The 25336-nt window shown below is 42.6% G+C and overlaps 2 protein-coding genes across 2 annotated transcripts in view; one reads left to right on the forward strand and one right to left on the reverse strand.

Moving 5' to 3' along the window:
* The first annotated feature begins 463 nt into the window (after nt 1–463).
* Nucleotides 464–12267, forward strand: LOC111979008 (rhodopsin kinase grk7a-like). Its single transcript, XM_024009279.2, has 4 exons — nt 464–3222; nt 3745–4188; nt 8117–8397; nt 8950–12267. The coding sequence occupies exons 1-4, from the start codon at nt 2626–2628 to the stop codon at nt 9287–9289; spliced, it is 1662 nt and encodes a 553-aa protein (XP_023865047.1). The 5' UTR covers nt 464–2625; the 3' UTR covers nt 9290–12267.
* Nucleotides 12268–24264: 11997 nt separating this feature from the next.
* The window catches only part of LOC111978896 (sodium/potassium-transporting ATPase subunit beta-3-like), a 26505-nt gene continuing 25433 nt past the window's right edge, over nt 24265–25336 (reverse strand). The window contains exon 7 of the mRNA XM_024009144.2: nt 24265–25032. Coding sequence (XP_023864912.1) covers nt 24865–25032 — 168 coding nt within the window. The 3' untranslated portion in view covers nt 24265–24864. The remainder of the gene's footprint in view (nt 25033–25336) is intronic.

Below are 25336 nucleotides of genomic sequence, written 5' to 3' on the forward strand. Positions count from 1 at the left end.
AGCCACTCGAGAGCACCCTTTCCTGCTGATCTATAAATTATGTCTTCGTAATTTAGCATGGGTAGGATGGTCATCAGAATCAGGGTTATTTTGGCAGCTTGGGTGAAAGAGGAGCGATTACGATAGAAGAAACCAAGTCTAGATTTAACTTTAGCCTGCAGCTTTGATATGTGCTGAGAGAAGGACAGTGTACCGTCTAGCCATACTCCCAAGTACTTGTATGAGGTGACTACCTCAGACTACCTCAGAGGCAGTAATCCCACTTGTGGGGAGAGGGGCATTCTTCTTACCAAACCACATGAACTACAAAGCCGGCATGAGGTGGTAAGAATAGGATGGGAGGCCAAAAGTCTGTAACCAATAGAGAGTCAGAGTCCGGATTCTGGGAACAAACATAGTCTGTCCCACGGTTGGGTAAACAAGAAAGTTCATAGTCAACAAAGCAAGCAGGAGTCATGAGGCAAATAGCAAAATGCACAAGAAWWWWWTWWAATATATAACTACTTGGGGCTAGCCATTGTAAGTTCAGAGTCACTTGCCGGGGCAGCAGGTGGGGGGYGGCAGGTAGACTAGTGTGGGGAGGCAGGTAGACTAGTGGTTAGAGCGTTGGACCAGTAACCGAAAGATTGCTAGATCGAATCCCTGAACTGACAAGGTAAAAATCTTTCATTCTGCCCCTGAACAAGGCAGTTAAACCTACTGTTCCTAGGCTGTCATTGTAAATAATAATTTGTTCTTAACTGACTTTCCAAGTTAAATAAAGGTAAAATAAAAATCTGTGTGTGTGTGTGCTGGAGGCAAGTGAAAGCTTGGGGGGAGTGTAGTGGGGGTACCTGTACCAGATAGGGCAGACAGTGAACAGATCACCAAGTGAAAGCTTGGGAGAGAGGGGGGAGTGTAGTGGGGGTACCTGTACCAGACAGGGCAGACAGCACCAGATAGGGCAGACAGTGAACAGATCACCAAGTGGAATCCAAGCAGCATGCAACGGGAGTAGGTGTGTTGTATCTGGTCTGTCCTATCAAGCCTGGCAGCCTTAACTCAGCAATCAGTCCTGAACATTTGAGAGTGTAATGTTAATTGTATTTTATTTTTTTCCCCACTTTTTAAACATCTATTTAACTTGCTTTGGCAATGTAAACATATGATTCCCATGCCAATAAAGCCCATTAAATTGAAATTTAATTGAGAGAGAGAGTTCTTATGGTTCTAACGATGAACTTAGCCTTAATATGCTTTTGGGAAACTGGGCCCTGGCTCACTGTGAGATCATTGTTTACTCGACTGCTTACAACTCTTTCATTTTTTTTATTGAACTTTTATTTAAACAAGGCAAGTCAGTTAAGAACACATTTTTATTGACAATGACGGCCTACCCCGGCCAAACCCGGACGACGCTGGGCCAATTGTGAGCCGCTCCCACTGGGAAAGATCTCGTTCATCAACTCAACGTTCATGATTATCATTAGAAAACAGTCTAGGACTTGGTATATAAAAGTGTCGTAGTGTGACGCAGCCTGAATTCAAACCAGGGACTGCAGTGACACCTCTTGCACTGAGATGCAGTGCCTTAGACCGCTGCGCCACTCGGGAGCCAACGTAAGGCAAATTTACCACTTGTCCAGCCTCCAATAACCTCCAACCTCTAAGCGTTGTCTTACGTTTACAAACATTCAGGCGCATGCAGCATAATGCATGAATCAGTTATATCTGAATTATGCAAAAAAACAACTTGTTCATCAAATGTTCAGAAACCATTCAGACATGGGATAAAGCTTGACCCGGCACAGCCAGAAGAGGACTGGCCACCCCTCATAGCCTGGTTCCTCTCTAGGTTTCTTCCTAGGTTCTGGCCTTTCATGGGAGTTTTTCCTAGCCACCGTGCTTCTACACCTGCATTGGGGTTTTAGGCTGGGTTTCTGTACAGCACTTTGAGATATCAGCTGATGTAAGAAGGGCTTTATAAATACATTTGATTTGATTTGATATATATCAACAAGTTATCTGCCAATTTACGGCTCGGCCCCATAATCCAATAAAATCTATACCGGCTAATCTGAGTGCTTCAGAGACCTCTAGGACTTCATAGTAGATGGGAATTGTAGATGTAATTGTTTTCAATAATTTGGGGTTTGTAATAATGAAAACAAAAGGTATGAGGGTATGTTTGAGTGAGTATATGTGTTGTATGAGTATATGTGTTGTATGAGTATGTGCTCTTCTCTCTTCTCATCATCTCAACCTAAGTGTTTAGTCAACAGAACCCAATGAGCCTCCAATAGTCACAGGTCGACACCGGGCCAAAAATAGCGAGCCATAAAGCCTCTTAGGAGAGAACCTTCTTACAGTTCCCTTTCCGTGAACAGCATCTGCGAATAGACAACACAAAGATCCTTAAGCCAAAATCCCTCCCAGGTATTTAATTCTAAAGGAGTAATTACTGGGTGTGTCTTAGGTCTGCAGGTACGTGTGTTGTTGCCGCTCATTCGCGTCCAGTCTTTGGAGCGAGTTGCACACTCACACAGACACGCACACTCAGAAACACACTGCACAGAGTAAGGGATCCTAAGGAACTGCTGAAGAACCCAGTCACGTAGGGGGGACAGACCAGATAAAGCCACCAAGATGTGTGACATGGGGGGATTGGATAACCTGGTGGCCAACACGGCCTACCTGAAAGCCCAGGGTGGCGACGACAAGGAGATGAAAAAGCGTCGTCGGAGTTTGTCACTGCCCCCAGCCGAGCAGTGTGCCACCATCCGGACTACCATTGATAAGAACTTTGAGTCGCTCTGTGAGAGACAGCCAATCGGCAAGAAGTTCTTCCGGCAGTTCCTGGCTGCTACCCCAGAGTACATCAATGCCACTGAGTACCTGGACGAGCTGAATGACTGGGATCTGGCAGAAGGCGCTGACAAGGACAAGCAGAGGGCGAACATGATGAAAAAGTTTTGCAAGGCCGACTCCAATAACTTTCTGACCTACCTCACCGGGGAGGTAGCCGACAAGTGTAAGGCAGTGACGGACAATGACTTTGACGAAGTGATGAATGTCAAGGTGAAGGAAGCCACACGGGAGTTTCTGAAAGACAAGCCCTTCACGGATTACCAAACTAGCCCCTTCTTTGACAAATTCCTGCAGTGGAAGGAGTACGAGAAGCAGCCCATCAGTGATAAAACCTTTTATGAGTTCAGAACTCTGGGTAAGGGAGGTTTCGGAGAGGTAAGCATGCAGAAACCAATACAGCAGCATCTTGTCTTTGCAACACTGGCAAAATGACTACATGTCAGTAATATGTCTCTGCAATATTATCTCTTTAATGAATGTAAAACAAATGTGTGGCAACAGGACAATTCACAAAATAAAGAATTATGCACAGAATCAATGATTAATCCCATGTAGTCGTTCCCATAGTTTCACTGATGTAGCGACTATCAGTACAAAGTACACCTCAGTTAACTTGCAAAGAGCTAATCTCTCATTAATCCCCCACAAGAGATAACCCACGGTTCTTAATTCCTAAAGTACAGAATCAGTTTCGTCACACGCTACTACTCTATGCATACTTTCAAGCTTGTATCATTATCAAGTTGTTCTACAAGATGAGACCCCAAATGTCTCCCTGTTCAAGCGTCATGTGTCAGTATCAAATCTGAGTGTCACAAGGTGCCCTTTATCCAGCCCTTAAGGAACTCTGCTGACGTATTCAAGAGTCCTTCTAACCCACGGTCTCCCTCTGTCCAGGTATGTGCTGTACAGGTGAAGAACACAGGCCAGATGTATGCCTCCAAGAAGCTGTGCAAGAAGCGCCTGAAGAAGAAACATGGTGAGAAGATGGCCCTGCTGGAGAAGCAGATCCTGGAAAAGGTCAACAGCCTGTTTCTTGTCAACCTGGCCTACGCCTATGACACCAAGACCCACCTGTGCCTTGTCATGACCCTGATGAACGGCGGTGACCTCAGGTACCACATCTATTACGTCAGTGAGAAGACCAAGGGTATTGAGATGGCACGCATCATCTACTACACAGCGCAGATCTGCACAGGCATTCTTCATCTGCATGAAATGGATATCATATATCGTGACATGAAGCCAGAGAACGTGCTGCTGGACAGCTTTGGCCAGTGCCGACTCTCTGATCTGGGTCTGGCCGTGGAGCTACCTGCTGGAAAGACCATCTCCCAGAAGGTAAGCCTGTTGAAGTTGGATTTTCAAAAACTTGTAGTTGACTGTGGCTTTGGKAAACTATCGAAAGTCGGGAGCAGTAGGGATGGTGGAGAATGAGTATGAAGAGATGATGATGATGTCATGACAATGAAGGCAATACGGTTCCTTTATGGTTGCGATCTGATAGCAAGCTTCCAGAATTGACCTTTTCATCATAGTGTGACAATTTGGATGGTTAAAAGTGCCTGTGGCTTCTAATGCATTTTCTGGTGAATTGGCAATGATGTATCAGCAACAGCTTTAGGTCAAAAAGCCAGGCTGAAGGGTTTTATATGGGATCAGAAGCGACGTGCTATGTCTCACTAAAAAAATGAGGAGTAACTTAATATGGGAGGGAGTGGGTGAGTTTATGACATGGTATTGTCCTATACCTGCCTATTAGATGATGGGGCTAGGGTTAGGGTTGATGACTTTTGACCTCAGAGTCTCATATATATATTCTCTGGACCCTCTCTCTGTCTCTGAAGCTTTTGCTGTAAATCTGGAGGGATTACTGGATCGTTCAGGATCTGTCCAAGAGGAGTCTCTGCCTCCATTATATAACCCAGGGATGCGCAAGATGGAGGCACGGTGGCTTCAAAACAGTGCCCCTTCAGTCATCTAGTGTACATATAAATCATTGATCTACACCAGGGATGGGCAACTTTGATTGGACCACGAAAAATCWGAACTCATCATGAGGGGCTTGCGGGTCTGCGTACTCACATCAGTACCTACAGATGCAGTCAGAGCCGGCCCTAGCCTTTTGGGGGGCCTTAAGTTACATTTTGTTAGGGGGCCCTCCTCACCTTGTGAGCAAAACATTTTAGCCCCCCCTCTTGACAGAGGAGAGAATAAAACAAATCCTGTAATGCTACACATTTTGCCATGAGGCATAGAGAAGCTTTACCCATTTTATAACACATTTCATGCAATTCTACTCATTTTGCCATGGGCCAGAGAGAAACATTTGCCATTTTACAGCTCATTTCCTGCAATTCTACTCATAACTTTGAGAGAGAGTGACAAACAAAATCAATGGGTGCCCCTCAGATGGTAATTCGACCATGATTACTACAAGATAGCTGGCCAGACTAATTTACCAATCTAAAAATGTTTTGCTGACATATGCTAATTGAGTGACTATCAGTGACTGACATAACAATAAAAAAACCTGCTGATGCACAAACCACATGTCAAAATTTCATTTAGTGTATCCCCCCCCCCATTTAAAAAAAATATTTATTTGGAAATTGTCATTTGCCCATCCTTGATATAACCGATTTTATCCTTAGTGGGTGGTTATTGTATCCCAGACGACTATAGGACGACCATTTTGGGGGCATTGTAAGTAGAGTTGGGGGTTGGGTTTGGTGTGTCAGGGGTGTCCTCTACAGTGAAAAGGGTATTATCATGTTCAGCCCCTAAACTCCTTGGATACTGCGTAAACTCATGGGTACAGCACCTTTGTGCAATATAAAGATAGGCAAGATTTATGTAGCCTCTTGAGACTATAGAATGATCTATTATAAGGTCTCTTTGTGGGGTGTCTGTTTGCACAACCAGGATACAAAAAAATGAGGTCATCAAAACCAATCTGACCAATCAAAGACACAGGACAGGAGTTTGCAAGTCAACGAACCAGAGAAACGGATAGTTTAGAAGCATCTCCCTTGGTTAAGTCAACCATTTCAATCAGGGATGACAAGGCTAATTGTGTTAATTGTGTTGTTACCTGGGTGTTTTGACTGATACTTGATGAAAAATGCATCTTCGGAAGACTTCTGCCTGTACTAGTTCTTAAGATGCTGTGTGTATGTTTATCAATCCTGTGAACCAGTCAACCATTAGCTTTTCAGTCAAATGATTTGTCACAGAGTTTTACAGATTGGGGCATCTCTACAGGTCAATGAAGAGTAAGATGCAGGCTCTGTAGAAGCCCAGTAAGCTCATTATCCAGAGCTCTTCTCTGGTCCTCCTCGGCAGACCGGGGAGCCTTGACTAACCCCCCATAGGCTTGGCTGGCTTTGGCCTGGTAAGCCTCTTACTTAGCAGGCATTACACAAATCAGTCCCCTGATCAGACTAGCAAAACCAGGTTAACCTTAGGCACAGTTTGTGTGTATTAATGAACTAGACCATTTTGATGGTCTACTTACAATTTCTTGACTATGCAGTGTATTTAGTGAGGCCTTAGATCTACAAAAAAGTTTGAGGAATTAGAGGCCAAAGTTTGCCCCAGCTGTTTGGCCAATGGCTGGACCAATCAGGTGTTTRGAGAKCTTTGATTTGACCAGTCACAGGGAGTAAGTAGTCCATCGCTGTCCTCTTTTGGAAAGTTGTTTTCAATGTGGTTAGCAATTAAGCGCGGGTCAAAAGTCAACCGAAAGATGGGAGTGGCATGTCCATTTTTGTGTAAAAGTAGAAACCTGGCAAGCAGTCCTGCTTTAGCTCATGCAGAATAAAAGCTAATAGACACCTGGTACCAGAGACTCCGTGTTGAGTCGTGCATAAGAACAACAGCCCCGTGGTATATTGGTCATATACCACACCGCCTCGGGCCTTATTGCTTAAATAGACACCTGGTACCAGAGACTCCGTGTTGAGTCGTGCGTAAGAACAATAGCCCTTAGCCGTGGTATATTGGCCATATACCACACCCCCYYGGGCCTTATTGCTTAAATAGAAGCCTGATACCAGTCAACCAAGGTGAAAAGCTCTTGAATTCATGCTATAGGTCCAATGTGCAGTGCTGTGGTAGTGTCGTCCTCTAGAATACAGGGCCACAGGGCTCTCCAGGACGTATTGCTAAGCACATTTGTAATGCTATACTTGTGCATGGTTATACATATAGATGTACACGTGTGTGTGTGTGTGTGTGTGTGTGTGTGTGTGTGTGTGTGTGTGTCTTACAGTATATGGTGCATGTGGTCGCTCACTAGAGTCCATAGATGGACATCCTTTATGGAAGCAGAAGGAGAGGTACGTCACCCTGGATGTGCACATGACTCTTGACAGGAGAGAGAGAGAGATTAGCATTAGCATTAAGCTACTTGTCCCATGCTATGGCTGAAGTCAGGAAGGAGCATAGGAGGGACTAGAGAGGGGCAGAGAGAGAGAGACAGGAAATAGAGGGCTTATATAAAACATCACATGGCTGTGTTCATAGCCATGTCCTGTTTTATGTAAGCCCTCTTCTTCCTGTCACACATGGCTGTGTTCAAAGCCATGTCCTGTTTTATACAAGCCCTCTTCTTCCTGTCACACATGGCTGTGTTCAAAGCCATGTCCTGTTTTATATAAGCCCTCTTCTTCCTGTCACACATGGCTGTGTTCATAGCCATGTCCTGTTTTATATAAGCCCTCTTCTTCCCTTTGCCTCTATCTCTGTCCCTTTATAGTCATTCCTAAGATCCAGCCTAACCTTATGTTCCTGGTCTCAGCCTCACTAGGTCTCACCTGGTTTCACCTTCCCTAGCCCGAGGCTAGTACTTCTTAGACCAGGCTAGTAGAAAATGTGCCAAACGTGCCAAACTAACACTAAAACATAATTTTTGTCTAATCATATTTCATGGTACAGACCCTTGGCAAGTAGAATATCACCCAGGCTGTTCCATCCTCATGTGGATTTCCGATAACCCATTATAACTGGCATCGGCATGCTCTCATTATCTGTCAAGAGAAATGTTGACTTTTGAGAAACAGGAAACAGATACAGTAGAGAAGGAACTGTAAGGAGGGTTAAAATCACTTCTAAAACCATGTGAACCATGCCATGTGATGGATCTGATATCATGACAGGAACAAATGAGCTGATATTTCAAACATACTGTACGATGATGAGTTGTCCTCTAATTGTCTCCATCTTGCTTCCATTCTTCCTGAATCTCTCCTCCTCTACACCGTCCCAGGCTGGAACCGGAGCGTACATGGCCCCTGAGATCCTGAACGAAGTTCCCTACAGGACATCGGTCGACTGGTGGGCGCTGGGCTGCAGTATTTACGAGATGGTGGCTGCCTACACCCCATTCAAAGGTCCCGAATCCGGGAAGCAGAAGGTGGAGAAGGAGGAGGTGCAACGGCGCATCTGCAAAGAGGAACCCCCATGGGAACACAAGAACTTTGACGCGCCCACCAAGGCCATCATCCAGGAGTTCCTCAAGAAGAAGACTGATGAACGCCTGGGCTGCAAGTAAGARAATCAGCTGTCCAGGCTACCATTTAATATACRCAATCATAACAATTATCTCTTCTCTACTGATGTTGTCATTTATGAAGAAACAGCCCTATCAAGTCAGGTAGCTCACCATAGCTGGCATAATAGCATTCATTTTTCAATTACGGTCAATTCAGAAAATAAACCAAATTACAATTCTACATTTTCCTCATTGAAAAGCATGGCAGAGAATTGGAATGTGAATGTTAGCGTACTTTCTGAATAGACAGGAATTATAATGAAATTGACCCCAAACCTGTTGTTGGCTAGCATGCTGATGCAACATAGATGTTCAACTCAGTTGTCAGTCAACTACCTAGATTACAATTGATCAAGAGCAGTATCAAAAGTATCCGATGTACTCTGCAAACAACTGGTTGAATTCATTTTTTGGTACACAGTATTTAAGTTTGTTTGTTCAACTGTATTTCTTGCTGAGTTATCTGTGACATTAGCCTAGTTAGCTAGTTAGCCTTCACCTGTCAGTATGATGCTCATACGGATGTGTCAACAAACTTTCCTCCACAGGGGAGGAGGTGAGGACCCCCGTAAGCACGAGTGGTTCAAGTCCATCAACTTTCCTCGTCTGGAGGCTGGTTTGATCGACCCCCCTTGGGTGCCCAAGCCCAACGTGGTCTATGCCAAGGACACTGGCGACATTGCTGAGTTCTCCGAGATCAAGGGCATTGTGTTCGACGCCAACGATGAGAAGTTCTTCAAGGAGATTGGCACGGGAGCCGTGGCCATTCCGTGGCAACAGGAGATGATCGATACGAACCTGTTTGACGAGCTGAACGACCCCAACAGGAAAGAGTGTGCTGGGGGGGATGACGGGGAGGGGAAGTCTGGCACGTGCACATTGCTGTGAGCAGTCAAACCTGGCACACATATACACCAAAACATGGCACCAATACATCAACTGATTCGCTCATGTTCTGTAAAATTCTTGTAAAACATTACACACAGAAATAATTGAACACAATGCACCGGAGAACAGCAGGAGACAGAGATGAGGTATTCTTCACTGGACTGGGTCGATTGACATTGATTTTAGTAATATGTGTTGAAAGTTCCCTGAGCTTCCGAACACATAGGAGAGTAAAGGTGGCTTTACCAAGATTGGTATTGGTAGTCTCTTCAGATTGCAGCTACTCCCAGATGTTTCTCGTGATGTTTAGTGCTCTTCTGGCCAACCGGGGTCGTAAGATTAAAATATAACAAATTCATATTGTGGATAAAACATTTTTTTTATGATTAATGGATAAACACAGGCCTCTGTTTACATACAGCTCGCATCCGAAAGATGTATGTATGTAGACTGCAGTGCTAGCCCTAGGCCTGAAACCTAGGCATTGGCCACAATGGAGCACGGTATGCTGAATTTACTAGTTTGGGAATATGGTTGGGATCTCATTCTTGATTGTGTTCCATTAATTGAATTTGATAGAGGCCACGTTTTTTCAACACCCCCCGTCCCCGTCCCGGTCTCGTCCCCGTCCCCGTCCCGTCCCCGTCCCTGTCCCGTCACCGTCCCCGTCCCCTTCCCCGTCCCCGTCCCCGTCCCGTCCCCGTCCCCCACACCAAGATTCATTTTGTCTCTCGAAAGGCAGAGGTGATACCTTTTTTTGGTCAAATATTTCAAGAGATCAATGTCTGTATGGACACATCACCTTTATAGAAATTCCACCTGGAAGCGATCAAAAGCTAATCAATAATATTTCTACCATCAGAAGTTATTTAAAAACAAAATGTGGCAGAGATTTACTTACAGTGGGGAGAACAAGTATTTGATACACTGCCGATTTTGCAGGTTTTCCTACTTACAAAGCATGTAGAGGTCTGTAATTTTTATCATAGGTACACTTCAACTGTGAGAGACGGAATCTAAAACAAAAATCCAGAAAATCACATTGTATGATTTTTAAGTAATTCATTTGCATTTTATTGCTTGACATTAGTATTTGATACATCAGAAAAGCAGAACTTAATATTTGGTACAGAAACCTTTGTTAGCAATTACAGAGATCATACGTTTCCTGTAGTTCTTGACTAGGTTTGCACACACTGTAGCAGGGATTTTGGCCCACTCCTCCATACAGACCTTCTCCAGATCCTTCAGGTTTCGGGCTGTCGCTGGGCAATACGGACTTTCAGCTCCCTCCAAAGATTTTCTATTGGGTTCAGGTCTGGAGACTGGCTAGGCCATTCCAGGACCTTGAGATGCTTCTTACGGAGCCACTCCTTAGTTGCCCTGGCTGTGTGTTTCGGGTCGTTGTCATGCTGGAAGACCCAGCCACGACCCATCTTCAATGCTCTTACTGAGGGAAGGAGGTTGTTGGCCAAGATCTCGCGATACATGGCCCCATCCATCCTCCCCTCAATACGGTGCAGTCGTCCTGTCCCCTTTGCAGAAAAGCATCCCCAAAGAATGATGTTTCCACCTCCATGCTTCACGGTTGGGATGGTGTTCTTGGGTTGTACTCATCCTTCTTCTTCCTCCAAACACGGCGAGTGGAGTTTAGACCAAAAAACTAAATTTTTGTCTCATCAGACCACATGACCTTCTCCCATTCCTCCTCTGGATCATCCAGATGGTCATTGGCAAACTTCAGACGGGCCTGGACATGCGCTGGCTTGAGCAGGGGACCTTGCGTGCGCTGCAGGATTTTAATCCATGACGGCGTAGTGTGTTACTAATGGTTTTCTTTGAGACTGTGGTCCCAGCTCTCTTCAGGTCCTGACCAGGTCCTGCCGTGTAGTTCTGGGCTGATCCCTCACCTTCCTCATGATCATTGATGCCCCACGAGGTGAGATCTTGCATGGAGCCCCGTGACCGAAGTGATTGACCGTCATCTTGAACTTCTTCCATTTTCGAATAAATGCGCCAACAGTTGTTGCCTTCTCACCAAGCTGCTTGCCTACAGGTCTGTGAGAGCCGGAATTCTTACTGGTTGGTAGGTGATCAAATACTTATGTCATGTAATAAAATGCAAATTAATTACTTACAAATCATACAATGTGATTTTCTGGATTTTTGTTTTAGATTCCGTCTCTCACAGTTGAAGTGTACCTATGATAAAAAATTACAGACCTCTACATGCTTTGTAAGTAGGAAATCCTGCAAAATCGGCAGTGTATCAAATACTTGTTCTCCCCACTGTACCTATAATGACTTACCTTTAGTCGATCACTAAATTTCCAAGCAGATGGACTTTCCAATCTAGCATCTAGTTTTATTTTAAAACGGTGTTGTTTTTTTAATATAAATATGTATACCTATGCATTGACAGGGGAGAAATCCACAGATTAGGTGCTAGTCAAGACTGGATGAATGCTCAACTCTCGTTGGGCTGTGAAGGTTCTATGCCCTGGTTTCTCAGGAGAGAGGAATGTAGAGAAAATCCAGTCGGATTCTATATTCGAAGATTGAACATTGAGAGGAGTCGGGCTAGGCCAAAAATGTGTTCCTGTACCAGGAATATCTATTTGTCCCTCCCCCCATGCTTCCATTCATGTGATTTGTCTGAAGTTCGAGATACGTGTACAAATCTAAAGTTAGAATCTAGTTAGCTAGCTAGCTTTCAAAACTTTTAACAAAGAAAATCACAGTTCCCTTGTTTGTTGTCTCAGGGCTAAGAGTTATTTCATATAATAATAATATATGATTATTATATAACTTTAAATTGACTAACTTTATTATATTATACTATGAATATAAATATCATAAACATACTTGTAAATATAATTTGAGAGGAAAACATTACATATGCTACTGTAGGAATGTCAGTCATTTATCAGGGACTTGCATCAATCTTGAATTATTTGAATAAAAATATGTCTTTTAAAGCTTTTGTTTTTTATTACTACCTCCAATGGTAATTCACTATTGTACTTGTGCATGTGTGTTCCTGTGTGTGTGTGTTTGTTCTTGTGAAAAGCACTTTTCATTCATTTCGCTCAAGTTGCTGCATTAGGAATCAAACAGCTGAACATAAGATGTACATGCTGTCTAGACCAGGTGTGCGTCCACCATCACGCGCATGTTTATTTTGTCCATCCACACCAGACGCAGTCAGGACACCCAGGCTGAAATATCAAAACGAACTTACCTGAAAGGACCTGAAATGCATATGGTCCTTTTTTTCTGGATCTTTGTAGAATTCTGATCCATTTTGAGTCACACAAAATCGTGTGTTCTCTTCTCCGACAATTAATTCACAGATAAAAAGGGAAAACTAGTTAGTTTCTAGTAATCTCTCCTCCTTCAGTCTTCTTCTTCTGTAGACCTTATATGGCGGTTGGCAACCAACTTTAAGGTGCATTACCACCACCAACTGGACTGGTGTGGACCGCCATTCATCTTTCAATCATCCACGTGGGTAAATGCTCCTAAAAACCAATCAGGAGATGGGAGAGGCGGGACTTGCAGTGTGCGTCAAGCGTCAAAAATAGAACCAAGTTCTATTTTAGCGCCTGGCTACGCAGACGCTCGTTGACGCGCGAACAGTTTGGATGAAATGATGGAATAACATGTATGTGAAGAAAAAAAATGTGCGACGTGAGCCCACGTAACACGAGCGATGTGGTCAGCATGTTAAGCAATACGCCTCATGAACATGAAAAGATCCCCTTGTTCCCACAGTGCCTATCGACCTCAGAACTAGGGGTGTACTGTGTATTTGGACAAAACGAGTATCGTAACGGATATGGAGAATTATCCGAATATGATTATGATAATTACCGTGATCAGAAAAAAAGGCCTTTTCAGATGCCAGCACGCATCACTCTCATGTCAGACAGTGTGAAGCGATGTGTGTTCTAAATAACTAAACTAGTTCAGCTGTCTGAAAAGAAACGGGCAGGTTTAAGCCCACTGCAACGATTGGATTGCGCATCTGAGGTATAGGCAGGGTTCTAAATTACCTGTTTTTATTCGTAGCACTGGTGCTCCTAATTTCAGAAAGTAAGGAGCACCAGACAAAATGTAGGAGCACCAGACAAAATGTAGGAGCACCAGAATTKTTATTATTTYTTTTACTGCAAATGACTATCCTATCATCCTTAATCACCAGTTGTTAMCTTGATGATGTAGAACACATCAGTGGACAATACATTTGAATAAAAACAATGTTTAATAATTGTATTCAAAAGTGTGACTGCAAACGGTAATTAAAACATGAGCTTTGTTGTGCAACTGCAAACTATAAACTGTTATCCATTACTGCAATGAGCTAACAGGAAATAGTAGTAATAATAATAATACTAAACTATGTAATAATATTGTTGTTGTAACCAGGCAACATGCTGACTGTGAACTGATACTTGGATAATGAAATAAATGTTTAGTCTCCTTTCACAATAACTAATACATTTCTTTGATGTAAATTGTTGCTAATAATTCTACTTGCGTTTAGGGCTAAGGTTTAGGATAGGTGCTGCAGATCATTTTTGTTGAGGGGGCGGAGGGGGGTGCTGAGGAGTATTTTTCTCCGCTCTGTTGACGAGTGTTCTTCTCCGCTCATACAGGAGTAATAAAGGCCTTTATTATATACGTTTTATTTTATTTCCATTTGTCAGGGGGTGCTGCAGCACCCTCAGCACCCCTACAGCTATGCTSTGGMCCGGCTTGGGCTGCCACCTGTTGCCTGTCAAATACGGCTGCCTGGTGGTAGACCTAGTGATGACCCTCCCGCACCTGCCCCGATGCACTTTATGTGCTTTTGACTTAAGTTATGTGGATCGGTAGAAGCAGCATCTCCGACAGTGTCCTCAACATCATCTTCTTCTGGTTGTGGTTGATCATTTTCATCATTCTTTTTTTTTGTTTGTTAAAGAAAGCTTAAATTCAGCCCCGTTTTACTGTTGTTGTTCTTGCTAGCTAGCTTGCTAGCCAATGCCAATACTTAGCTGACAGAAAGCGGCAGCACAGTTCTGAGGGAAAGTTTKTGCGAAAAAGGTATTGATTATGTGCCTGGCCTGTGCCTGGTGTGTGATTGGTTTAATTAGCTACATTTACACATTTGTAGCATTACGATTGGTTATGAATTGTAAACAATCTATCAGCCTGTCTTGTTTGAGCCTGTGTTGTTTGAGCAGTGAAGAGAAGAGTCATATTTAGTTTTTTTTAATCATGTTTTTGTTGCACGGGGCTCCCAAAATAAAATGTAAAGTCGCACAGCGCCAAAAAATTGTTGCAAGTGCGAATTGGTCGAAGAGCCCTGGGTATGGGCTTAAAGGCTTTTAAAGCGCACTTCCAGTTTTTCCGATWACAAGTAAATCCGATTATGAGAATCAAGTGTGATAAAACGGATACAATTRCGAATACGAGTATGACGAGTTCGGCTCACCTCATTGTAGTCCAGGGTACATGTTAACTCCCGTGGAAAGCACTGCGGCAGTCTTGAGTGAAACCTACAAAAATTGACCGCAGTAATCCCATTAGGTAGAGATCACAAGCAGACYGTGCGGCCCAGGGCAGATTTCAGTGTGCTACTCTTAGCTGATAAGAAGATAATCGGCCTTACCGCCAAAGTACTGAAATCAACCTCTAATCTCCAAGGACCTAAAGGGAAGCCTCAGGACGATATCTACACTACTGTTCCTTACAAAATGGTGTTTAGCTACTGAAAAAAATGTGTGGGGAAAATAGAGCTCAAACTTGATAGATCATTAGGAATGTTTGTGTAGGTGAAAAGTTCAATAGTCTACTGGAGAGGAATAAACACAGGATGAAAGAGAGATGGAGGCAGAGCAAGAGATGTATTAAGAGAAAACAGTGTGTTTTTAGTTTACAAATCAGTTTTGGAGTGAAACAGAATGGGCGGAGGGGACATCCCTGACGTTTGGCTBTCTTGATGCAGAGACGATGTTCCAAGGGCATGGTTTAAGGGCTGTTAAGGGAGTGACGAAGCTAGACGAAGTTACTAGAGCTAAAAGCAGAGAGATTATCTGTTAAAGAGTGAGACTCAGGTATTGACAGGTAATGGTGGTGAAGGGCAGCGCACCCTAAAAACGTTGCCACAACCTGTTGGATCCTACAGTTAAACATAGCAYAGCCAGTTGCAGGGATTTTCCTGATTGATCAGAAATTCAAGCTTTTCTGATCATGACATTATCCTCCATCAGTGAAAGCTGGTGACTTGAAAAATTGAGAAGGATGGATAGGAGACCCACGGGATAGGCAAACGACAAACCTTGTTTAAAAGACCATCAAAGACAAATTATTTTAACCCCTTACACTCATGGAAATTAGCCCACAGTGGTTTCAGAAAGTATTCACACCCTTATGACTTTTTCCACATTTTGTGTTACCGCCTGAATTTAAAATGGCTTTCATTGAGATTTTGTGTCACTGACCTACACACAATACCTTATAATGCCAAAGTGGAATTATGTTTGTCGAAATTTTTACAAATTAATAAAAAAAAATAAAAAAAAGCTGAAATGTTTTAAGTCAATAAGTATTCAAGCCATTTGTTATGGCAAGCCAAAATAAGTTCAGGAGTAAAAACAAGTCACGTAATATGTGGCATGGACTCTGTGTGCAATAATAGTGTTTAACATGATTTTTGAATGACTAACTCATCTCTGTACCCCACACATACACATACTTCAGACAAACAGATTGTAATTGTGATGCTCATAGAATGGAGTCATGAGTGCTTTCAAGTACATTTTCCCAGCAAATTTTCTTCACAATATGACAAACATGGGCTCATTGTGTTCAGGACAACCCAGGGTATAACATATCTCATCCTTGTAACTGTGGATCAAACATAACGATCATAAACGTTGACACTGTAAATGACATTACATGAGTTTTATGACATGGAAATGTGAAGTGCACATTTGGACTCATGGGTGTCTGGTTTGCTTGTATGACATCAAATGGGTATTTATTATAATCCTCAAGGTCTAATCTTTCAGAACACATCGACTCCTTTCGATTTACAGCTGTCACGCCCTGACCTTAGAGAGCCTTTTTATGTCTCTATTTGGTTTGGTCGGGGTGTGATTTGGGTGGGCATTCTATGTTCTTTATTTCTATGTTTTGCATTTCTTTGTTTCTGCCCGAGTGTGGTTCCCAATCAGAGGCAGCTGTCTATCGTTGTCTCTGATTGGGCATCATACTTAGGCAGCCCTTTTCCCTCCTTCTGTGTGGGATCTTGTTCTTTGTTTGTGTGCAGGTAGTTTGCACATTGAAGCTGTTCGGTCGTTGTATTCTTTATTGTTTTTGTCCTGTCAAAGTTTCACTTCGTTATTAAAGTATGTGGAACTCAAAGAACGCTGCGCATTGGTCTCTTCCAGTGTTCAGAAGATCTCCAGTAGCCTCTGTCTTCTTTGTGGAATTCTATATTGTGTTGGTATATGTGATTGACTCTACATACAGTAATGAGAGAAAATTGACACGGCTACTCACAGTGCTTGGAGAGGAAACATTCAATGCGCCAGTGGATGAAAGAGCACATGAGACATGGTTTTAGTTCATGTCAGGAGAGAGTTGACACTGGTAGTGGAGGGGAGTGGTCACACCTATTAATCAGGGAACAGGAGGGGACTTAGATGTAAACACAAATAACAGATACATTCCATTACAGCAGTGACAACAAGTTTATCCATGAAGTTAAACTCAGAATTCACAAAGTAAACAGACTGTGCATCTATTTTGATAAGAGTGGTGAAAGAGAGAGAGAGACAGCTGCATGTGAGCTCTCAAATTTTTCAACATATTTTTTACAAAAGGATAGATTTGGAGTAAGATAAACTTTGAATTTTTCGGCAGGTATATATGCAGGATGCTACCCTCCACAGCATGGCCTTCGCTGTGGAAGGTAGCGTCCTACAACCTAATTTTGGCCAAAATTAACCGGAGAGATTACTGCTACCAAGGTTCTTTTTCCAAGCTATACGGAGGGTGCTCTAGCAAACAAACAGCAGAGACCTGAGGACACCATCCAACCTGGAACTGAGTGACTAGTGTTTGGTCTGATGCTATTTTGAAAGCCAAGAAGAAAATTWAAAATAAATTWAAAATAAAGTACATTACAATGATGTATTTTACTTTATGGGGACTGAATGCTGAGTTAAGGGTGCCAGGCTTGCTAGGACAGACCAGATACAACTTCAATTAGCACTGAGGTGTGAAGTGAAAGGTGTCGAGGCCTTTGGGCCCAACAAGTGGCAGGAGTCTTTGAAGCCCCCACCTGCTGTTCAAAGACTATCAACTGGCATTTTCTACAAGAAATCTGACTCCAGAAAGAAAGTATTCTCCCAAGTGGGTGTTACACCTACTCCCGTTGCCTGCTGCTTGGATTCCACCTGGCGATCTGTTCAGAGTCTGCCCTGGACTATCTCCCCCTGTCTGGTACAGGTACCCCCACCACACTCCCCCTCTCTCCCGAGGTATCGCTCGCCTCCAGCACATACGCAMTGTGGCTAGCCCCAAGTTGTTATATGTATATTTTTTWATCTTGTGCATTTTGCTATTTGCCTCATGACTCCAGTATGCTTTGTTGACTACAAACTTTCTTTACCCAACCGTGGGACAGACTATGTTTGTTCCCACACTCGGGACTCTGACTCTCTTGTCTCTTATCTGATGCACATTCAGATGTCATAAATCAGCACTGCAGAGCTCTCCCTGTCCTATGCCGTGCCTTGATTGTATTACTGTTGATGATATCTGGAAATGTACATGTACATCCTGGCCCATTTATTGTTGCTAGCCCCAATTCTGACTTGTGCTCTGATATCTGCTTCACTGTTTTCTGCTCTCATAAAAGCCTGAGTTTTCTGCATGTTAACACTAGAAGCTTATTACCTAAAATGGATCAATTGAAAGTGTGGGTTCACAGCTCCAATCCAGATGTGTTGGTCATTACTGAGACGTGGTTAAGGAAGAATGTTTTGAATACTGATGTTAAACTCTCTGGTTATAACCTTTTTTGTCAAGACAGATCTTCCAAAGGTGGGGGAGTGGCAATCTTTACCAATGATCACCTTCGGTGCTCGGTTGTCTCCACCAAGTCTGTCCCCAAACAATTTGATTTGCTGGTGTTAAGCATTAAACTTTGAAATAGCTCTTTGTTGACTGTTGCTGGGTGCTACTGTCCTCCATCAGCACCAGTCTGTACCCTACCTGCCCTAAGCTCTATCCTGGCCCCTGACACTAAGTCTGACTTTGTCCTGCTAGGTGACCTAAACTGGGACATGCTTAAACCACCTGACCAAGTCCTAAAGCAATGGGACTCCCTAAATCTTTCTCAGATTATTACCAATCCCACAAAGTATGACTCCAAACACCCAGAAAAGGCTACTCTCCTCGATGTTATCCTCACAACTAATCCTGATAGGTATCAGTCTCGTGTTTGCTGTAATGACCTAAGTGATCACTGTTTTACAGCCTGTGTTCGTAATGGCTGCTCAGTGAAACGACCTGTCCTGATTTGTCATAGACGCTTGCTAAAAACTTTAATGACCAAGTCTTCCTACATGAACAGGCCTCTGTAAAATGGTATAGAATCAGCTCTGTCGAAGATTCTTGGACATTCTTTTTGATATWTCAGTGGTATTGTTAACAAACACGACCCCATAAAGAAAATGAGAATTAAAAACAGGTTCAGCCCCTGGTTCGACTGTGATCTTGCAGAGTTACTCCAACTCAAGAATTGCATTTGGCGAAATGTTCTTAATCACCACTTCATTAAGTCAGGATTCCTATTTGACTCAGCCATGCCTCCCTGCCCATCCAACATTTCCTCATCTCCCACCCCTTCTAACACAACTATCCCCAACGCTTTCTTCCTGCAGGCGGTCACTGAGTCCGAGGTGCTAAAGGAGCTCCTTAAACTTGACCCCAAAAAAGCATTTGGGTCAGATGGTTTAGACTATTTCTTCTTTAAGGTTGCTGCCTCTATCATCGCCAAGCTTATCTCTGACCTTTTTATCCTGTCTCTCCTTTCTGGGGAGGTTTCCATTGCTTGGAAGGCAGCCACGGTTCGTCCTTTATTTAAAGGGGGAGATCAATCTGATCCTAACTGTTATAGGCCTATTTCTATTTTGCCCTGTTTATCAAAAGTGTTGGAAAAACTTGTCAATAATCAACTGACTGGCTTTCTTGATGTGTATAGTATTCTCTCTGGTATGCAATCTGGTTTCCGCTCAGGTTATGTCCTTCTCTCAGTACTGTCCTTCTCTCAGCACATATCAAAGCTGCAGGCTAAAGTTAAATCCAGACTTGGATTACGGAGACGTAATTTATAGTTCGTCAGGTAAGGGTGCTCTCGAGCGGCTAGATGTTCTTTACCATTTGGCCATCAGATTTGCCAACAATGCTCCTTATAGGACGCATCACTGCACTCTAAACTTCTCTGTAAACTGGTCATCTCTGGTAGCCGCAAAGACGTCGCAATTTCAGAACCATAGACAGCGATCGGTAGTGGCTGAGTGCCTGGTACATTCGATGATTTTATTTAGGGACTGGGGAGCAAATTCCAATTTTGCGAGGATGCTGAAAAACTGCGCTATGTTAATGAGCTCTCACCATCATCATTATAACTATTTATTTCATTCAAATTCACAAAATCATGTTGTTTATAAGCCCACTAGGCATCTGATTTGTTGTCATTAAATGTTGTGATTAATAGAAAGGAATATAACGTTAGCTTGCGTACTGTGGCCTACCTCAGTGTCCAATCCAACTCACAGAAAAATATGAAAACATGAACTCATTACCTTGATTCAATGGTGGCTACTTTGAAGAATCTCAAATATAAAATAGATTTTGATTTGTTTAACACTTTTTTAGTTACTACATGATTCCATATGTGTTATTTCATAGTTTTTGTGTCTTCACTTGTTATGCTACAATGTAGAAAATAAGAAAATTAATTATTACAAGGTTGAAATAGCCAAACTTTTTTTTTTATATATGTGCGCATTTTTTTATTTATGTATTTATTATGATGCTTATGTATTAAATTTTTCAAGTTATTCACCCAACCTTGTTTTATTTATTCTATCGAAAAAGAAGGCAAGGAATGCAGCACATTGTTATGTATTTATTTTATAGAATATTTTGCCTATATTAACAAATGTATTTTAGGGCATAAGTGAACCAAAATATGACAGCTTTCAGACAGGTTCAAACAAGTTTCCCCTGTCATTCCCCTGTCAATTGCGCACAAGCATTGTTCCCCAGCCAATCATTGTTACCCAGGCAATCATTGTTCCCTAGCCAATCATTGTTACCCAGCCAATCATTGTCCCTCAGCCAATCATTGTCCCTCAGCCAATCATGGTTCATCAGCCAAAAATAAAGTTCTAAAACCTAGAAAACAATATATAATCTCCCTCCTTCATCTCCTACAGTTTGAATAACCTCATTTGAATTGAATGACATCCTACAAAATGCTCAACTATCATCACTATTCACCATCTCAATCTCTCCAACAATGTCACCAACTCACCAAGCTTCTAAATCACACGTGTGTAGTACTAGGTTAATTCTCCGATACTTTGATTGGATGGACAACATGTTAGTTCATATTACAAAAGCTTTGATTGGTTGGAGAACATCCTCCAGAAGTTGTCATAATTACCATGTAGGTCTATGGAAGGGAGTGAGGATCACAAGCCTCCTAGGTTTTTTATTGAAGTCAATGTAGCCAAAGGAGGACAGAACATAGTTGTCCTCTGGCTACACCATGGTGCTACCCTACAGACAACTGTAGTCCTTCATTGCAAAAAAAGTGTGTTTTAATCACAGGAGGTTGGTGGCACCTTAATTGGGGAGGACGGGCTCTTGGTATTGGCTGTAGCGGAATCAGTGGAATGGCATAAAATACATCAAACACATGGTTTCCATGTATTTAATGCCATTCCATTTGCTCCGTTCGGGGCCATTATTATGAGCCGTCCTCCCTTCAGCAGCCTCCACTGGTGACGTGAATATATTTAGTGTATTTTAATGTTTTATTATTTTTTTATTTCTGAAAATCATTGAGTAGGATGGTCCTCCCCTTCCTCCTGTGAGGAGCCTCCACTGTCCCCCATATTGTTCCTAAATTTCTATGTTGTTCTGATCACATCCTTGCATCAGCCTTTGAACATACTGTAAGCCTACTATATAAGGATAGGGGCAAAAAATATATTATAATAATAATATAATAATGTAGGACAAAACACACATCACGACAAGAGAGACACCACAACACTACATAAAGAGAGACCAACATGGTAGCAACATGACAACAACACAGTAGCAGCACAACATTGTTAGGCACAGACAGCACAAGGGGCAAAAAGGTAGAGAATAAAGATCACCGTTTATTTACGGTAATCAAAGTAATTAGTTAATTGCAAATCAAGCTCCTTTAATTTAAGCTGATGCATATKATCTACTACTCATGAAAATGGGTGCTTAAACACAATTATTGCTTGAGTGCAAACCATTAGGCTACTACTATGATATATATATCACTACTGGATAGCACCATCCCAAAGGTAGGCCGTCATTGTAAATAMRAATTTGTTCTTAACTGATAAATAGATAAATAAAGGTTAAATAAAAAAAATATTTAAATAAAATACTCCAGTCTCCTTTTTACCTCATTGAACACCTGATGTACTTATTAACAAAAGGTACATCTCAATAGGTATCACAGGTATCCTCATGACATCACARGTGGAGGAGGGGCCTTTCCTCTTTTGTTCTCTATTGTTCCTCAAGCAATGAGGAGGCTGATGACATCACATCTGACAACTCCTTGAATGTCCTATTCCTTGAAGTTTGCAGTTTCTAAAAAACAACCTTTTTGCTAAAAATGTAAAGTTTTTTACCCTTTTGTATTTGTGTTTATTATGGATCYCCATTAGCTGCTGCCTTTTAGTGTGCGTATGTACTTTACCGTATTTATACTTGGGATATCGCTTTTCAACAGGAAAAGTGAATTAATTGCTGGAAGACGTCATTAAAGCAAGGCAAGAATGACCCTTCATTCAACGGATCTGTCTGCCTTAATGCTGCTGCCCTCTTGTGGCAAAGGTAGAATACCACAAGCTACTTGTGGTCATTATGACGGGCAGGCTGACTACACCGCATGCGCGCAGCTGGTTTGGGTTCTGTGTAACCTTGACAATCATTACATAACGACACATAAGAGATAAGACACCATTTGTTTTTTCTTCTCCAAAATCACCTTTTAATCCACAATTGTTGCGGCATCATGCAGATGATAACAAGTTGTTCCTTCAGGATTCCATTTTAGACCGTAACATAGCTTTGAATATGATCCATGTCCTGTAAATCTTTGTTTTATATAGTTTCTTCTTTACAGTGCTTAGACATTGTGTTCTGTGACAGAAAAAAAATACTGTGTGACTCCATTAAATATATACATTGAGAAAGACAGAGGGAGGGATAGACTTGAGAGTAAGAGACAAACAGACACGCTTTCCACCCAAAGATAGGCATATACAGTACATAGATACAATGTATTGCATTTACACAGCGCTTCCTCGCAGGTCTCCAATCGCTTTTGTGTGTGTGAGGTGCATATGAATGAATGTGATGTAGAGGTGTGTGTGTGTGTGTGTGTGTGTGTGTGTGTGTGTGTGTGTGGTGTGTGTGTGTGTGTGTGTGGGTGTGTGTGTGTGTGTGGGTGGTGTGTGTGTGGTGTGGTGTGTGTGTGTGTGTGTGTGGTGTGTGTGTGGTGTGTGGTGTGTGTGTGTGTGTGTGTGTGTGTGTGTGTGTGTGTGTGTGTGTGGTGTGTGTGTGTGTGTGGATAGGGGAGGAGGGAGGATAACTCACCTCATCCACATTGGCTATTACAGTGGTGAGGTAAGGGGTAGAGTAAACAGACATGCAGCCGGACAGACGGCACACCACTGGGTTGTGGTAAGACCACACCACACACACACACCTATCTACAGTTCCCTATTACAATATGACGCGGTTCAAATTGTGGTCCAAAGAGGAAAAGGATTCTAAATTACATGTAATTGTAGAGGGCATCTGGGTTTGACAGTGTTTCACTGGGGTTGACTCGATGTTGAGGAATAATTATTTGTTCTGTTTTTAGATGAGAAGGTCAACTTTAAACATGGTTGTATTGACAGTAGATGACTGATGGTTAAATACTGATTGAGGCTAGCTCCTGACAGTTGATCCAACCCTTGGCACTAAGCCCTGATCTAGGTTCAGTTTACCACATCTAAGCTCCAATCTAGACCATCTGAATAGAAGATAAGATCTGAGCCTAGGTCAACACTAGAGCACCGGGTCAGACAACAAAAGCGGACTAATAGAAGGGTCTGATGGCCGTTAGGTTGGTGAGTCAAGAAAAGACTCCTGCTAGAATGACATAATGAAAGAGAAGACAAATATGATGTCATACTATGTTATACGTACTGTTTACTCTAGTACAGGCCTGGGCAACTCCAGTCCTCGCGGGCCTGATTGATGTCACACTTTTCCCCCCATCCCTAGCAAACACACCTGATTTAAACTAATTTCATTTTTAACTGAACATCATGATTAGGTGATTATTGGAGTCAGGGGCAAAAGTGTGACCACCAATCAGGCCCCCGAGGACTGGAGTTGCCCAGGCCTGTACTAGAGTAAACATAGAAGTAAACAAGGGAACTAGATGTTCCATTAAATTTGGCACGATTAACACTTTTTTCCAGGAGATAGTTGAAAATTGATGACATCACTACCCTATCCTTTGATCCAATCGCACACCGATCTCGCACCCCCTACCATCACAGATGTAGGATCTTAATTTGAGCCAGTTTGCTATAGCAGGAAGATAATCCTGCAGCAACAGGAAATGTGATTTATTATGTGGATTATAATTCATGGACATTTTTGTACGGCTGGATACATTTTTCGTTAGGGCAAATCAAGTCGGAAATTTCAAAGTGGAAATGACAAACTTTAGAAGCCTTTGTTTACATTTCCTGCTAAATCCTCAGCAACGAAAGACAGATCCTACATTTGTAGGCACTAGCCTAGGCCCTTTTTGGGTGTGATGCACTGTAGATCTGAAAGGAATGGATATGCATCAGCTATGATATAATTGCTTCATCTAGCCACTCTTGCTATGCTTACACATATCCAACCCTATCAGAAATACAAGATGGAGTCAACAAGAGCCTAAGAGAAGGGTATTCAAATCCGGGATTCAGGGTTCAGAGAACTGCTGGTTTTAATCATTTCCCATCCCGCCTAACTAGAGACTGAACTGTAACAACAGGTGAGTAGATTATCTGGCCAATCAATGAACTACCAAGGTGATGTGAAAAATACCAGATTTGAATGTCCCTCGCCTAGTATATGGACTGAGGGTGGAGGGATTGGTTTGGAATTAGGCCCATCATATTCTACCAGGAATCTTCCTCGAGGAGTAAGAACCACATTTCTCCACACTAGCCTCCTCCTCACTACTCTTTGACTGTGACTCGGAAGGTGACGCGGCCCAGGAACTTGTCTCGGTCGTCGTTGTTGCGCAGGTCGGATCCCTCAATCCGGCATTCAATGGTCAGCTCCGTGTTGTAGTCCTCCTTGTTCAGCAACAGCTTAACAGCAACCACGGGCTGCACATACCTCTCCTGTAGACAGAGAGTAAAGGGTGAGAAGAAGAGAGGTGGGAGGGGGGGGTGGGAGTAGAAAGAGACAGAGAGAAAGGAGAAGGGAGAGAGAGAGAGAAAAATGGGGAGTGGAATAGGGTAGGAAAGAAAATAAGTACAAATGAGTGGAAGCAAAAAAAGAAGTTCACTGACCAACATGGACTGTTGAATATCTTTTTCACCTAACATGGACTGTTGAATATCTCATCAACATGGACTGTTGAATATCTCACCAACATGGACTGTTGATATCTCATCAACATGGACTGTTGAATATCTTACCAAC

The sequence above is a fragment of the Salvelinus sp. IW2-2015 genome, linkage group LG19, assembly GCF_002910315.2.
Source record: "Salvelinus sp. IW2-2015 linkage group LG19, ASM291031v2, whole genome shotgun sequence".
NCBI lineage: Eukaryota > Metazoa > Chordata > Actinopteri > Salmoniformes > Salmonidae > Salvelinus > Salvelinus sp. IW2-2015.

Coding starts and splice junctions, on each gene's coding strand:
- LOC111979008 (XM_024009279.2), top strand. CDS start 2,626: ATGTGTGACATGGGGGGATTGGATAACCTGGTGGCCAACACGGCCTAC. Junction 3,223..3,744: donor GTAAGGGAGGTTTCGGAGAG/GTAAGCATGCAG, acceptor CCCTCTGTCCAG/GTATGTGCTGTACAGGTGAA. Junction 4,189..8,116: donor GAAAGACCATCTCCCAGAAG/GTAAGCCTGTTG, acceptor ACACCGTCCCAG/GCTGGAACCGGAGCGTACAT.